General features: G+C 50.0%; 1 protein-coding gene across 1 annotated transcript; it reads left to right on the plus strand.

Annotated features, from left to right (window-relative positions):
- Positions 1 to 513: 513 nt before the first annotated feature.
- Positions 514 to 1,580, plus strand: ACHE_21250S (uncharacterized protein; the record flags this gene model as incomplete). The annotated part of the gene is made up of 2 exons (XM_043275313.1): positions 514 to 640; positions 691 to 1,580. 2 exons carry the CDS (start codon positions 514 to 516, stop codon positions 1,578 to 1,580), a joined length of 1,017 nt encoding a protein of 338 aa, XP_043134314.1.
- Positions 1,581 to 16,339: the final 14,759 nt, after the last annotated feature.

Consider the following 16,339-nt stretch of genomic DNA (forward strand, 5'->3'; position numbering starts at 1 on the left):
AGGGAACCTTTCTTTGCTGGATGATGGTATTGTGGCCATGGACGAGGCAGGGGACACGGGTAATTGAAGAGGTTCATGATTGGTGTGAGAGGAAGGCGCTTTTTTTGCGCGTTTGCTTGATCAGTATAGCTTATCGCTTGTCGATGAGCGAGTGAAAGATGTTTCGTGGTTGGAGCGGGTTTTGTCTTTGTCATCCAAAGTTGAGGACTAGCTTCGGTGATTTTTCTTGCCGTCAGGAGGGAGACGGATGCCCTAAATGCCATATAAGCACTGTATTCCGAGATATGGAAATGGAAATGATTGTCCCTCGATGATTTCCGACATAATGGCATAATAGATGCAGAAATGTCGGCAGCTGTAAACGGTAGCGGTCTAGACTTGGGAAAGTGAGATACGTAGTAGTGACATCTTCCCAGGAAGGTGCGGAAGGCACTTTCACGAATAGGTGGCATCTTGTCGATACCGAGAACTCTCAAGAACCAAGGATCGTTATCTTTGCAATCATCTCCGAAAATGGACATCAAACGGCTCAAGAGCAGTCATACCACATACCCGTACCCGGCTGTCGATGACGCTGATCAAGATCTGGACCGCCGCCCGGAGGCGGAGAAGCGTGAATGGGAGCACCGTCTGATACAAAGTATGCCAACCAAACCAAGAGGCGAGCGCTCTGTGCCACTAACATGACAGGAACCGATTCAATGGAGTGGGGCACTGGTGAGAGGGCATCCTTGCGGGCTGGATTAGAGCCGATGACTACAAGGGACAACGAGAGACTCCTCCGAACGCATCATAGATCCCTATCGAAAGCCTCAATCGTATATATCACAACTTCGCCCTTCGGTAGACGCATTTGGTTGATATCATGCAATGTACCTGACATCACAGCTGGCGGGCTGGACATCCATATTCTCCCCGCAGGTTATCCACTGAAGAGCCCTCTCATACCGGCCCCAGCAGCACAGTTCATACTGGCGCAGAGCCTGGTGAAGGGACAGATCAACCCACGAAGATTTCTGACAGAACAAGACCTGGAGTCGTTGCGCATCCTGTTCCCGAAAGCAATCGGGGCCCAGTTACTGATTGCAGGATTCCTTCGCATGTTGTTCAATAGCATCGCAGATGTGGAGCGGACCCACAACCTCGGCTACCCGGGTGAGGTGGGAGGGCTTGTTGTACTTCTAGATACGGCAACGTTTAGTGCAACAGCACAGAATATCGAATCGGGTGCAGTCGTCTCGGATACAGAGGCAAAATCAGTTGGGTGTTTGGGGTTGAAGTTGAAATTGCCAGGAGGAAACACGGTTTTAACGACGGTGACCCACGCTTATGTGCGCAATCCTGCGTTGTCGGTGGTTCTTATGCGTGTTGCAGATTGGGTGATTCGGGCAAAGAACGCACTCTATCGTTTCCGAAATCCCCACTTAGACCGGGATTCTCGCGCATACGGTGTATCGGAGCAGAGCCTGTCCAATAATCCGACGGGCAAGGATATTCTGCTCTTTAAAATGAACACAAAGGTATTCCTCATCCGAGAGCCATACACTCTCCTTAAGGAGTCATACTCAACATTATCATAGGTCGGGACGATTACCCACTGATTCGACAACCCGAGCCCTATACTCCCGTTTCCAGTCGGGTACCGGCATGACCTCTCTTTAATCGAGGGAGAAACTCTACCTGAAGTGGTGAGCCCTGCCGGGCATGCTATCATCTCCGCATGGGCCCCGTACGAAAAAGTCCTTGCGGGGGTGCCACTATATACTGTGGCTCTCAATGCTCAGGCACAAAACTGGAGAGTAGTTGAAGCGACAAAGGTATCGCCCGCAGTGGCGAATTCGGTCCTGCTAGGTAGTGAGTATGTTTGGGATCGTGAAGCGAGTGACCAGGCTGTTGCGATGCTGTGGCGGTCTAAGGATGATGTGGACAGTGCGGGAGGTTACTCTGGCTCGGTGCTGTGTACCGGCACCCCGACAGATCAGCATGGAGAAGCTGTCGTTTTTCAAAATTATGAGACTGGTCTAAGGATGTGGGAGTCAGAAGGATCCCCGTTGCTCGCAAACATCAAAGCCGGTTTTCTGTTACCTGGGGAGATCCGTGAGTCGAAGATTGTGGTCCCTGATCCAAAGCAGCCGATTAGTTACAACACTGTGTGTGGGAAGGGGAGCGTCGTACAAACAGAAAGACAATATCCATCAGGTCTCTGACCTATTTCGCAAACGCCATTGTCAGGGACCGTGAACTTTGCTTGCGAGATATGGGTAATAGATCGAGGGGAGGTGGGAAAGCTGGGGTGAAAGCCCCGCTGCGAACCCCCGGAAACTACCCGTTACCCGCCCATGGGTGGGTATGGGCCTGCCGAGGTCTAACCTCAGGAACTCAAAGGGACAAGAGGCTGCAGAGTAGCTGCTGGCCTCGGGTTCATGGAATATGGTCTGTCGTAGCTTCAGGGCTCGATATGGACAATAAACCTGATTAAACAACAATAATAATATATGTATACCGTGTGGCAAGGAATCGGATTGATAGGTGGATTGGCTTGCCAAACCTGCTGTTGGCTGTGGAAATTGATGCGGACTAAATTAGATACATGAAAGCCTTGCATGGTAGTATCCAAGTCATTTCTAGGACAATTTCTATCGTCCTACCAATACTCCAAATCATATAATGTCTCAATCAACTCGATTCAATTCGTCTAGTTTTGATTATCCGAGTTTAGCTCATGTGCAACCGAGTCGTGATTATGGGAGCTCAGCTCATGTGCGGGCGAGTTGTGTTTATCGGAGCTTAGTTCATATGCGTGTGGTGTAGCGCTGGCTGCATGCAACTCGTGCGGTTTATTGGAATATTGTTGTGGTGGAAAATTGACCTGGCTCATGACTGGCTGTTCCTAGGCCTGGACATTGTCCTTGGGTATACCCATTTGGGTATACCCTTGGGTAGACCCAAGTGGTTCTTGGGTATGAATCTCTTACCCAAGTGTTGGGTATGGGTATAAGGTCTGTACCCAAGACCCATCTGGGTATACCCAAGAATTTACCCAAATACCCAACTTTTTACTAATTATAGTAATCCCGTGACTTGCATAATTTATGCAATGGTAGTGGTTTTTTAAGTAATTAAACTAGTAATCTAATAACCAGTAGTCCTGAATATTACCAATGCTCAGGTGAATTCATATTCATAAGTTCATGATAAATATTTCCTTCGATAGACTGATTTCTGAAGAAAGTTCATATTCATTACTGGAAAAATGTCATAAATAAAGCAGTACTATATCAATTCAAAGTCGTCGAATCTCTTTGGTCTCTTTTGAGACCTACGAGGCCTTGCAAGCACCTGCGGGAGAAGTGATTCATCTTCACTTGCAGAATCTTCAGATAGAACACTACTCTGTCTCTTTGAAGCAGTGCTATCCTCTCCAAGCAGCACTGTGGGCTGACTCTCATCATCTATCTCATCTTCCTCATCATCACTAATAAGATCAGCAGAATCAATACTAGACTGTTGAACTTTAGCTTCCTCCTGTAGTGCAGCAATCCCATCTGTTTTTGCATAATCTTGTATAAATGCCAGCTCCTTCTTTTCAATATCGAACTTTGTAGCACACATGAATAATATCAGATCTTTGATTGTTGTTGCTTTTAAAGATCCTCGCCGGTAGTGGCAAATATCACGAGTAGAATTGAATAATCATTCAACACCTGCACCACTTGCTGGGACTGAAAAGATATCTCAGGCAAGAGCTGCTAGAGTTGGGTACTCAGCCTCATGATGCTTCCAGAACTGCCGAGGGCAGGTTCCATTAGGTAGTGTTGCTAAAGAAAATTAGATCAAGATCAGATAAATAGGATTCGATTCAAGACCTACCACTATCACAGTACCGATCAACTTCACCTTGGACGGTAGGTGCTGGCATCTCTGTTTGGTTTTCAGAAAGTAGTAAGGAAAGCATATTGGAATGGGTTGATTTCTGAATTTGCAATGGAGGTTGTTGAGTCTCAGAGAGCCGGTAGGGTTTGATCCAATCATTAAGACTCTCATGATAGAGGGCTGCATAGTCAATTTTCTGATCCTTCCAATCCTTTGTTTGGAAATATTGGAGCTTATTCTGAGGTGAAAGAATAGTCCCAATTGCATAAAGCTCACCAAGCTCCTTGTTGCATGTTAGGGCGTAGTATTCATGCAGTTTATCCATAGATGAATTCAGTGCTGCAAGCATCTTTTGCTTCCATCCAATTTTCTTTCGCTGTAGCTTTCGGATTGAAGATTCAATATGGCCAAAAAGCTTGTTGTAAACACTAAAGACTATATAAATAGTCACATCCTTGGACACTGAGATGGCCTCAGTAAATTGGAAGAATGGTTGGAGAATTGTGATCAAGTAATCCACCTGTCGCCATTCATCTGAAGATAACTTCAGATGATTATAGGAATTCTGTGTGCAGAAGCGATCAAAATATATTTGTAGTCGTTTAGCACGGCGCAGCATAAGATATGTTGAATTCCAACGCGTTCGAACATCTTGGATTGGGACTAAACGAGGGGGCCGGGGCTGACTGGGTTGAGCAGGCTGGTCAGGTTGGAGATCCTTAAATATTTCTCGGCGCTGTGGGCTTGCATTAATAAAAACAGCAAGATTTCGGACCTAATTAAAGAGTGATCAGGTTAGCAGATATTAGTAAAAGGCTACAGAAAACCTACCTTTTGCAAGGTAGTGGCAATATCACCACTCTTTTTAGCAGTCTTTTGAGCAGATTTATCAAGATCATCAGACCAAACTGTCTCAATAGCCTCATTCTTTGGATCTGCCTTCATCTGACCAAGTAGCTGCTTTAGGGCGAGCTGCATCACATGTGCAAGGCAGGGAGTTTGAATGATGAATGAGCCATGTATATCATATAGGCTCTCAACCAATGTGCTGTTATTAGATGCATTGTCTGTTGTAATAGCAAGAATACGGTCTTCAATATCATACTTTTGGAGTATATCCCAAAGGACACCACCTAAGTTGAGACCAGTATGTTGGCCAGACAGTGGTTCAAAACCAAGTAATACCTCCCGATACTCCCAGTTTGAATCAATAAAATAGCCTGTAATTGCCATAAATGCCTGACAAAATGGGGATGTCCAGCAGTCCAGGCTAATTGATAGCTTAGCCTGTGGAGGTAAGCTTTGAAGCATGCTTTTCTGCCGATTGTGAGAGATCATCTGAAGTCGACGCTGTATTGTTTTGCGAGAAACAGGTTCTGGAACAGAGGGTGCTGATTGGGCTAGCTGGATTAGGTCATGGAAGGCAGGGTGTTCAACAATTGCAAATGGGAGCCGTAGGGTGGTAATTGTAGTCACTAGCTGCTGGAGCCATCGATCATGAGAAAAGGGTTCAGAAGATGGGCGACGGGCCTATAAAGTAGGATGGATCAGTAACTATATATCTTTAATATAGGATATATAGAAGAAATACTGCATTCTGTAGTAGCTGCTGAATATTTGGCCGCTTCCCATGAAGCTGTGCCTTTTTGCATGAAGCTTGGTGCTTTTTGATGGTGCTCGTGCCCGTTGATCGATAGTTTGGATGATTCAGGGTATTCCCACAGGAATTACACATAACCTTGGGCTCACCTGTCTGGTAATGGGCCACATGGCTAAAATCAGACCAAAGCTCTGTGTTTAGCTTCTTTCCATCCCATTTAATCTGTCGTTGTATATCCTCAGTTGACCCAAACTGTGTTTTAAACCACCAATCAAGAAATGCTTTCTTATCCATCTCATCAAAGATAACCCATGCTTTCTTGCGATCGGTTGAGCGTCGTAGTGATGATGGGACTGGAGGAGGTAGGTGAAGCTCTAGATTACTGCAAGTCTGGCTTTCAGAGGGTGTTGTTGGTGTGAATAGAGGGTTATCCTCACTCCCAAGTTGGGAGGAAAGAAAGGGATCTGATTGCTGAGACATTAGATAAAAACACCAGGTTAAAAGGGCATAGGATAGATTACCAGGTAGAAGGCTTTACTACAGTAGAATATATCAAAGGCCTTCTCTGCGGAAGTGTTGCTGAGGTGTACTTGGGCAAAATAGTTGCTTTTTCCTATGGAGCTGCATACTAGATATCCAATTAGATATCAGTGGGCTCGCTCATGGAAATATATTATTGGCTTAATAGAGCCGGGTAGTTGGGTACCTGAGTTTCCTAATATCCTGGGCCCCCTGGGGGAGCGGGCCCAATTCCTGAGTATTTAAAAACAATATTCAACCTGTTCGGGCGCTGTATTATTATTATTATTATTATTATTATTCATACACGCATCTGTCAGCCCTATAGGCCGAGTGGCGGCAGGTCCTGCGGGGCAGCCGGGTAAGCCGCCGTAATGGTAGTCTCTATGTACATCGTCGCCTTTATACACATATCCTGATATCTCATTCCGCTTGTTGTATATCCCGTGCTGCTGGTTTTCGTGCTGCTGTTCCCATGGCCACGAAGATCCATGGGATTGTTGGATACTGTCTCGTTTCCTTCCCTACTTCTGCAAGCGTGTAACCTCGGCTGCGCTATGCTGCCGGTTGCCCCAAGTCTGTTGTTGTGACTCGGTATGTGGTTGGTAGAGTTTGAAACTGGCCTAGGAGGCCTGTTTCAAGCATGAAGCGCACTGCTTTTGGTACCAGGTCTGGCTGTGTTAGGTAGGCCCGGTAATCCAGCTCCCGCCTTGATCCCTGTGTAAGATGGCGCATCCGGGGTCCTGCCTGGTTTGTACAGTGGAGGAGAACGTGGCGTATATCTTGAAGGCCACGTCCACAAGAGCATTCAGTTGATTCCATAGCGTTAAAGGTGCCAAGATAACTAGCCAGCGCAATCTTCCCAGTTTGCATTTGAATGAGGACTGATGTGGCGGCTCTTCGTAGGCCTTGATATAGTTGCATCGGTGCTTTTGAGGGTTCTTTCCATAGACGACGGAGGGAGTTCCCATGGGTGGAGGTAGCCCATTCAGACTTCCATGCACTTGCTGCTTCTATGCGGAGGGTTCTTCGGATGCTAGCTTTGAGAGTGAGCTCCTCCACACCGTTGGGGTTGGGTGCTGGGGAGTTAGCGGCTTCTTTTGCAAGAGCATCAGCATACTCATTGCCATAGATGCCTTCATGACCCGGGAGCCAATACAGCTGTATATCCCAGCCGCGCTCCTGTAGTTGAGATGCAGTGCGTGTAATCTTGCTCAGGATATATTGGCCAGAAGACCTTCCTGGAGCTGAACATGCTTGAATTGCCGCCTGATTGTCTGTAAAGATGATTGCTGTATAGGCCCGATGGGAACGTTGTGATGTCAGTCTGAACATGTTGCCTATTTGGGTGAGAGCCATCTCTATGCCTCGCAATTCCGCTGCATATACAGTATGAGTAGCTGGGAAGCCAATGTGAACTGCCTGGCGCCCTAGAGGTGAAACCACTGCTGCCCCAACTCCCTGTTCTGTCAAGCTGCCATCTGTGTATGCAATGATGTCAGCGCCGCTATGTACAGCGGCTTGGTGAGCTGTTAAGGCATCTTCCCGAGTTTCTGCTATGTGGGATTCCAGACCTGACCACCATGGAGGGGTCACATGTGGGTGTATAACCTCCAGTCTGTTCTGAGGGATTGCAATTCGCCGTCCCCACCGTTCTAGCGGTGATGTCAGAGGGTCGTGTCCTGGGGTGGTGGCCCATTGCATGTGTCGCCGTCGTTCCCATGCATTCTTTGGTGCTGGTCGTTGGCCAGAGTGGCGTATCTCAATGAGGGTGGCCATAAGGGGAGAGGTGGCTATCCGGAGATATGATTCTTTAGCCGCGCGTTCCAGTGCAATCATTGGAGGAAGTATGTTGAGACATATCTCTAAAGCAGCTCGAGAGGTTGTTCTGAATGCACCAGCAATCCTATAGAGGGTCTTGTGCTGGATAGATTCCAAGGCTTTCCTAGCAGCATTTTCTGCTGCCTTGAAGCCCCATCCAGCCCGTATGAACCATGTGGAACTGGCAAATGTGATCTGTGGCCACAACACTGCTGTGTACATTTGGCGGAGATGGGATAGGGTGATTCCCCAGGTTGAACCTGCTATGGAGCGGAGCGCTGCTATCATTTCAGTTGCTTTAACTTGGGCGTGTTCAATTTGCTTCATGCCGGTGAGATGCTGGTCTAACTGGACACCAAGGTAGCGAAGGGTAGGCACTGGCTTAACCTCTACCCCTTGCACTTTGACTGAAGCATTGGTTGAGCTCAAGGGTCTAGGAACACCTCGGACCTTCCGCCATAGATGTATCAGGCCATATTTTGCTGGGGCGAACTTGGAGGCATGTTGAGTTTCCCATTGTTCTGCTATCTTGTGTATTTGCTCAAGACGTCGGCAGTTAGCTGCAGCAGCTTGGCTCCAGACAAGTATGCATATATCATCAATGTAGCCAGTCACCATAGCTTTTCCAGGGTAAGCCTCATGTATTCGGTCGATTAGGTCTGCATTGTAGAACAGGTAAAGAATTGGAGAGAGAGGTGAGCCTTGGGGTATGCCTGTGTTTGTGGTAAACTGGCGTGTTGCACCCTCCATCAGTACAATATCTGTGATGCGGTGGTGTAGGAAGCTCGCTATCCAGTTGACAGCATTGATGGGGACCCTTCGTTTCCGGAGGTTATGGATCAAGCGTTCATGTGCAGCATTGTCAAATGCACTACTAACATCCAAGGTGAGCAGTGTGGCTACCAATGCACCAGCACGCCATGATGCATGGACTCGTAGTAGTAGTAGTAGTAGTGTGTGTGTGTGTGTGTCTCTATTTAACGTCGAGGGTCGGGTCTTTCCACGCCTCCACGGCTCCTTGGGAGCCTCGGAAGCGGAAAAGCCCTGGTCCCGGTGCGGGACATACGACGGGCAGATCGGAACTGCCTATCTCCTAGCTAAACTACCATCTATCATCTAAATACAGGTAGCTCCCCGCGCGGGGAGCTGCTTGGGTTTTCACAGCTGTTAAAAGCAATCTAGGCATCTTCGAGTTTTCTTGATATGGAAACAAGGAGAAGTGAGAAGAAGAGGGGGGGGAAGAAGGGGAAGAGGAGGGGAAGGAGGAAAGGAGAGGAGGGAACCAGAGGTAAGCCCTAGAGGTTCCCAACTTTGACACATTTAGCATCTTAATGGCGTTTACAGATGGCAGTATAGAAATGTGATCTATCCAGCCAATCTGCATATGCAGTGAAACCGGTCTTTTTGGTGAGGATATCCACTACTCGTTGTTGGCCCCAAGGATGTGCCGCTGCTTTGCGACCCTCTCGGCAGAAATAGAAGTGGGAGGGCTCCTTTTTGCGGCCACATGAGCATGTCAACAGGGCATTGTCATGTTTGAAGCGCTCATGGTACTCTGCAAAGTCGCCGTGCCCGCTTCTGGCTGCTAGGAGGCGGCCCAGAGCTGCTCGGGGAAGATGGAGCTCTGGTGGCCGCTTCTCTATTCCTATACCAAGGTCCTTATATCGTTTGGGGGCCTTCTCTGCCCAGAATTGTGCAAAGCATTGCCAGTGCACTGTCTGGGCTGCCCGCTTGGCGGCTGCTATTGAGGCAGGTGGTAGAGGGAACTCAAAGGGAGCATGGCAGCCCAACTTGGCCTCCTTATCCGCCTCTTCATTTCCTTTGATGCCTGTGTGTCCAGGGACCCATTTCACCTGTACTGTGCCTGATTGTATGCCAGGTGCTCTGGGGCAGTGTGGCCAAATCTGGGCGGCTTTTTGGAAGTTCATGAATGTTGATTGACTTGATCCTTTGGGTTGGCCTTGGAGTTGCTGTACTGCTTCCAAGTTGTCTAGGCAGATGTATATGTCTGTTGCGTATCGGGTTCTGGGGTCTTTGAGGGCCGCCTGTAGGCCAAGCAGGGCCGCGTGGGCCTCTGCATCAAATACCTCCTGGTTGGGGAGCTTCCTGTGCCCACAGAGGATCTTGATCGTACTGGTGCCCCAGTAGCCTACCCAGCCAGCGCCTGCAGCAGTGTCCTCCTTTTCTTTGGACCCATCTGTGTATATGACCATTGCTGAAGGTGGGATGCTCTCTAGCCACTTTTTAAACGCTTCTTTGGACTGTGTCTTCGGAATTGCAATTGGCCGCTCTTTGGGCTCTGGATTTATATCCCAGGGGCTCATCAGTAGTGGATCTATCTGTTCAACGAGATGGATGTTTGCCGGGTCGATGGCCCGGCGGAAGCGGGTTTTGATGTGTCGGCTTTTTTGGTGCATGGCCCGGCGGTACAGAGGGTGTCGGGCATCCAGTTGTTGAACTCTGACTTCTAGGCCGCGCCGTCTCTGGTTGAGGAGGAGTTCCACAGGCGGTATAGCCGATTCCCGGTGAAGTGCTGCTGTTTGGGTGGTCCTGTAAACTGGGAGGGTCCCTAGGAGCGCACTGCGGAGCACCTGATCCAGGCAGGCTAGCTGTGCAGCTACCCCATTAGATACCAGTTTTTGTTCACCTGAAATGCTCTGCCTTGGTCTGTGCCGTCCTGGCCACCATGCCTCAGCCCCATAGCATAAGACTGAGACCACACAGGCAATTGTTGCTTGCCGCAGTAGGGGGCTTTGACTCCTCGTACAGTGTTGGCCAGGGCTTGTATGCCATTAGCGGCCAGTTTTGCCTTGGCTGCCAGTGTCTGGGTATGTATTCTGAATTTGAGCTTCCGGTCAAACCAGATTCCCAGCCAGCGTGTCGCCTCATTGAGTAGGGGAGGTTTAATCTCCACTGTGCCCTCAGGGGTTTGGATTGAGCAGGTGGGGTTGTTCCTCTTCCAACCTCTGGTGAAATGCTGGAGCTCTGTTTTAGCCAGGTCAAAAGTGAGTCCTTCTCTACGGCCCCAAGCTATCAGGTCTGTTGTGATGTTTTGTAGCCTGGTGGTGTTTTCTTCAAGGGACTTGCTGACAACTAGTTGGCAAATATCATCTGCATATCCAAAACGACCTCTGCGGGCGATTGTTGGACCTATCTTGAAGACAGGTTCAATGTACAGCATGAACAGGATTGGTGAGACTGGGGAGCCCTGAGGCAAGCCTGCTGGGACTGCAAAGGTTGAGCTCTGATGCCCGTCCAATTGTATAGCTGCTGTTCGGTCTTGGGTGAAGCTTGACACCCAGCGGAGCACTGTGGCAGGCCATCCTTGTCTGCGGAGTCGATGGTTCAGCCTGCCTGACAGGACCGCATCAAATGCGCCTTTCAAATCCAGAGTTAGTATGGAGGCGCTGAGACCCCGGGCCCAAGATTCTTCAATATCATGCACCAAAGCTGCCGCCAGGTCGGTAGCTGAACGGCAGGGGAGGGCCCCAAATTGTTGGGGGTGGAGGACCTTGTGTTTGATGGCTGTCTGTAACGGGCTAGGCCCGAAAGGCACCTCGAACCATAAATGGTTCTCGATTGAAGCTATTCACAAGAGCGTGCCGAAGTCAGGTGATCGTAGATCACCTGATCACGAGTATATAAATCCACCGCCAGCGTGTCTTTCTTTCTTTCTTTCCTTTCCCCAACGAGTTCTTTTGTACATATCTATATATTAGATAGCAAGGCTTCGGCCCATTACACTGTCCAAGCTAATCTCCGGGCAATAAGGCGTTCCAGTCCTTTCCCCAAGGTAGAGAGGAGAGCAATTAGTCTGTATGAGCGTGGGCTACTGTAGTCCTTCTTCCCTGGCTTGGGGAGGGCTATCAACAGGGCTTGTCGGAAGGGAGTTGGGTGCCATCCAGTTGCAGCACAATGTTTGTACAGAGCTGAAATATGGGGGCCAAGAGCAGGCCAGGCCTTCTTCAGGACTGCATTGGATATCTCGTCTTGCCCAGGTGTGCTGCTCTTGGCTTGGAAGATAGCTTGGTATGCTTCTCCAGATGTGATGGTTGGAAAGGGGAGGGTTGCCTCCGGATTGTCACTATTGTCAAAGGGGATGTCATCTGCGCAGGCAGCCTTCTGGAGGAGGGTTTTTACCAGGAGCTCTGCTTTGGCATCAGGAGTGGTGTGGACTGTTTCTCCATTCTTGAGAGGTGGGATTGGGAAGGATCCCACTGTCCTATTCCACTTGATTGCTCTGAAAACATCCTGGCTGTCAGTGAAGTTATCCAGTTGTGTTCGCCAGTATTGCCGTTTTGCTTGGCGTACTGTGCGGCGCAAGGTTCGTTGTGCCATTTCTAATTCAGTTGGGGGGCTATCTGGGTCTCGTGAGGCTCTTCGGAGTGCCACTGTTGCATCCTGGCAGTCCTCATTCCACCATCTATGGCCTGATGGGTGAGCATGGGCTCTTTTTGTGGATGCTTCCAGGGCATTTGTGATTACTTGTGTGATTGCAGAGGTGTACTGGTCTAGAGCTTCAGGTGTGAGGTCGAGCTGTGCTGGTGGCGGTTTGCCCAAAGCTGTTGCTTCCTTATGGATGACTGAATGAAAGATGTCTTCCTGCATGGTGGCCATTCGGAGGGGCGGCACAGGCTTTGTGTTGTTGATAGGGTGCCAATGGACAGTTGTGGACAGAGCTATGTGGTCTGCTAGGACTGGGAACCCTGGTGCTGGCTCTGTGTGTGTTCCTAAGCAGACCAGAGGCCTATTGGCCCAGGTGAGGTCAATGGTGTTGTTATCATGTGTTGGGGTGTTTGGCTCGAGCATCAAGGTCATCCCCTGATGATCTACCCATTGCAGGAAATGCTCTGCTCCTGCTGAGTTGATTGTATTGGTCTGCCAGGATGAGTGGTGGAGATTGAAATCCCCTGCAACCAAACAGGGCCTGGTAGGGAGGGACTGGCTTAGGAGGTGCTTCAGCCCCTCCCCTGCATCCACAGATCCAGGGGGAGCATTATACAGATTCATTAGTGTCACTTGTTGGTCTCCTGAACCCACCTGGACTGCTGTCAAGTCCCGGCTGGGTTGGGGGCCATATGGCACAAGCTCTGCTTTAAGCTGTGGATGTTTGCGAGTATATGTAAGGGTACGTGGTTTGTGTGTCCAGTCTTCTATTGGTGTGAATAGCTTGAAGGCAGGGTGGTGTTTAGAGAGGCGTCGTGCGCGGAAGGTGGAGATCCAAGGCTCTTGGATGAGAACAATGTGGTAGCCTTGTTCAAAAGCGAGTTGCAGAGCGGCTTCATGTGGGGATGGGCTCCGGGCCACGTTGACCTGGAGGATCTGCAGTTGTGGGAGAGATTTGTCATATCTCATTGGGGTGATGTGGGACTGGGAACTGCTTCCACAGCAGGGTTCACAGAGGAGGCATCAGTGCCTGTTTGTTTATCCTGGTTGCTGTCCTCTGTAGTTTTGGGTGGCAGAACTTGTTGTCGACCAGATTCAATTCGTCGAATAGCTGTTACCTGTGTCTTGGGAACCCGGACCAAAATGCCCTGCTTGATACTCGGCCGTACAGGGCAATGTGCATGGTCAGCAGGAGCAGGTCTTAGGCAGTTGGCACATTGTTGGGTGCTTTCTTTGTGACCCTCTTCAGTGTGGTCTTTAGCTCCACATAGCCGGCATTTGGGTCGTCGGGTGCAGGTCCGGGGGTTATGGTAGTCCCAGCACCGGGCACATTGTTGGACTTTGGGGGTTATGATCTTGCGCCTAATGCGGAGGTTCTTGCCGAAAAAATGGACCCAAGGTGGGATCCTGGGGGCAGAAGTCTCTGGCACTGCCAGGACCATTGTTGCTGTGTTGTCTGTATTGAGAGAATGTTCTTGGCTCTTCCTGGACCAGTGTAGCTTTAGGGGCATGGTGCCTGTCTGCAGCTTAAATTCTTCCTTTGCTGCTTGCTCTGATATAGTGACAACAGAACCATCATAGCCAATGTATTGTTTGATGGCACCGGGGATGACAAAGATTGCCCATCTCTGTTCTAACTCAGCATTAGAGCCTTGGATTACCTGTTGTATATCATCCTTATTGACAAGTAGGATCTCTGCATTTTGGACATCTTTAGGCCCAATAGCGAGCCCTGTGGGAACATGTTGTATTTCCTTGATAGCGTCAGTGACTGCTGGATCTAGGCTACTGCGAAGCTTTTGTAGAGTCGCATGCGGGCTGGCATGTCGGGCAGGGTGGTCTGTTGGGAGTCGAAGGAAAAGGCGAAGAGGTCTTGCTGGCTTAGGGGCTGAGCCCACAGGTTTTTTTTCAGTAGTGTTGTTCAGTTTGGGCGCGGGGATAGCGTCTGCATATGTTTTGGGGGGCGTAGCTGGGGCTGGGTTGGCTGTGTGGCCTTGGTTATTTGCATTGGCACCGGGTTGGGTGAAGTAGTTGTGCACGAAGGTCTGGAGGGCCTTGCCAAAAGAGGAGGCCCTGGGGAGGCTTTTCTGTTTCATAGAGGAGAGCTTCTTGTCCAGTAGGTTGAGGAACTCCAGTATCTCCTTGTCTTCCTCTTTTTCTTTTTTGGCCCGGGCTTGTAGGGCGATGCTGGCGGTTTTTCCAAGCTCAAAGTCGAGTTGTTTGTTTGGGCATTGTGGCTCCGGCGTAGCTGATGACATCTGGGTTGCCATTTCATAGTCCATGAACAGAGGTGTTGGGGGTGGAGGCGAGGCATTTGGCTCGCCTGTGCCTCCCTCCATCTGGTTATCTGGCTTTTCGAGTTTTCGGTGTTCGCGGGCTTTCACTAGCGCGGCTAAGCCTTGTTCCCGGGGGCTATCCCCGTAGCGGGGACCGCCTGAGGCGTGGCCTCTGGCCGAGTGCCTGGTGACAGGCGGCATTACTCGTCTGAGGAAGTGACCGATGGTTGAGTAGTAGTGTAGTGGGTTGTGTGAGTGAGTAGTAGTAGTAGTAGTAGTTGCTATTTTACGTCGGAAATTCGGTCACATGTCAACTAAGATCACGTGCCGCGGGGGTCCCGGAACGGAACATACGACGGGCGGAGCGAAACCGCCTATCTGGTAGCTAAGCTGATTCTATCATACACTGGCGAAGACTCCCTCGCAGGAACTTGCTGAAAAACTCTTGGGCTGAATAACCAGCACTATATATCCATTCAGGGGGAGGAGGGGGAGAAGGAGGTGAAAAGGGAGAGGAAGAGGAGATTTTTTTTTTTTTTTTTGGGGTTGGTGGGTTTGAGGTCAGTGTGCCGGACATATCGTGCTGTAAAAGTGAGACCTCTGCAACCATCCATGGAGATCCCTTGTTCCTGACTTGGAGCGCAGAATCTCATCCACCTGCCGGTTACCCCATGGCTGTGGGGAGGCCTTGTGGCCTTTTCGACAGTAGTAGAAGTGGTGGGGGTCTTTGGGCGTCCACAGGAGCACTCCAACTTGGCGTCTTCATGTCTGAAGCGCTCATGATACTGTGCGAAGTCCCCATGGCCCGACCGGGCGGCAAGGAGACGACCGAGGGTGGTTCTGGGAAGGGATAGTTCATGGGGTCGTTTATCCAGGCTGATGGAGAGATCCTGATATTGTTGTGGCGCATTCTCAATCCAGTACGATTGAAATCGTCGCCAGAAAAACTCCTTCAGAGCGCGGTGAGCCCAGGCATACCTTGCTGGAGGGGCGTTCGTCTGTGGGATCAGTCTGGCACCTTTTTTTGCTTGTTCATCAGCCAGTTCATTCCCTGTGATGCCAGCATGACCGGGGATCCAGTGGACATAGACTTGTCCAGGCTGAATGGCCTGACATCGTGGGGACCGGGTGGGCCAGGCATTTGCAACCTTTTGGAAGGCCAAGATGGTTCGTTGACTGGAGCCTCTGGGGGAGCCCTGTAGCTGCTGTGCCACTTCCTGGTTATCAAGGAGGACATACAGATTCTGTGTGTAGGGGGCTTGGGCACTATCACAGGCGGCCTTTAGCCCTTCATATGCCGCAGTGGCCTCTGCATCAAAAACTTCATGCCTGGGGAGGCAGAGATGGCCGCAGGTGGACTCCTGCTTCCAAGCACCCCAATGTCCATACCATCCAGCACCAGCCACAGCATTGTTGCTTAAGCGGCTGCCATCAGTGAAGAGGAACATGGAGAGTGGGGGGCATGTGTCAGCCCATTGTTGAAAGGTCTCACCTGCCCTGTCTCGAGTCGGGCATATATTTTGGATAGTCTTGGGATTCTCTGTCTGCCAGGGGGGATATACCAGAGGGTCAGTCTGTTCTACCCCCTGTAGCCATGGCAAGTGATTATGGATTAGACGTGTGTTCACAGGAAAGGGTCGTGTTCGGAATAAGCGCCTGTGAACTGGATGGCGGTTGTCCAGTCGGGCAACACGCAGTCTGGCAGATGCGCATTTCTGGTCCAGGATGATCTCCATTGGGGGAATGGCAGTTTCTCGATGGAGGGCTGGAATAGGAGTGGTCCGGTATACTGGGAGAGTACCACGGAGAGCATCTCTGAGCACCTGGTCAAGGCAAGAAAGGGATGAGTCAACTCGATTTGAAA

This window comes from Aspergillus chevalieri, chromosome 2, assembly GCF_016861735.1.
Source record: "Aspergillus chevalieri M1 DNA, chromosome 2, nearly complete sequence".
Lineage (NCBI taxonomy): Eukaryota > Fungi > Ascomycota > Eurotiomycetes > Eurotiales > Aspergillaceae > Aspergillus > Aspergillus chevalieri.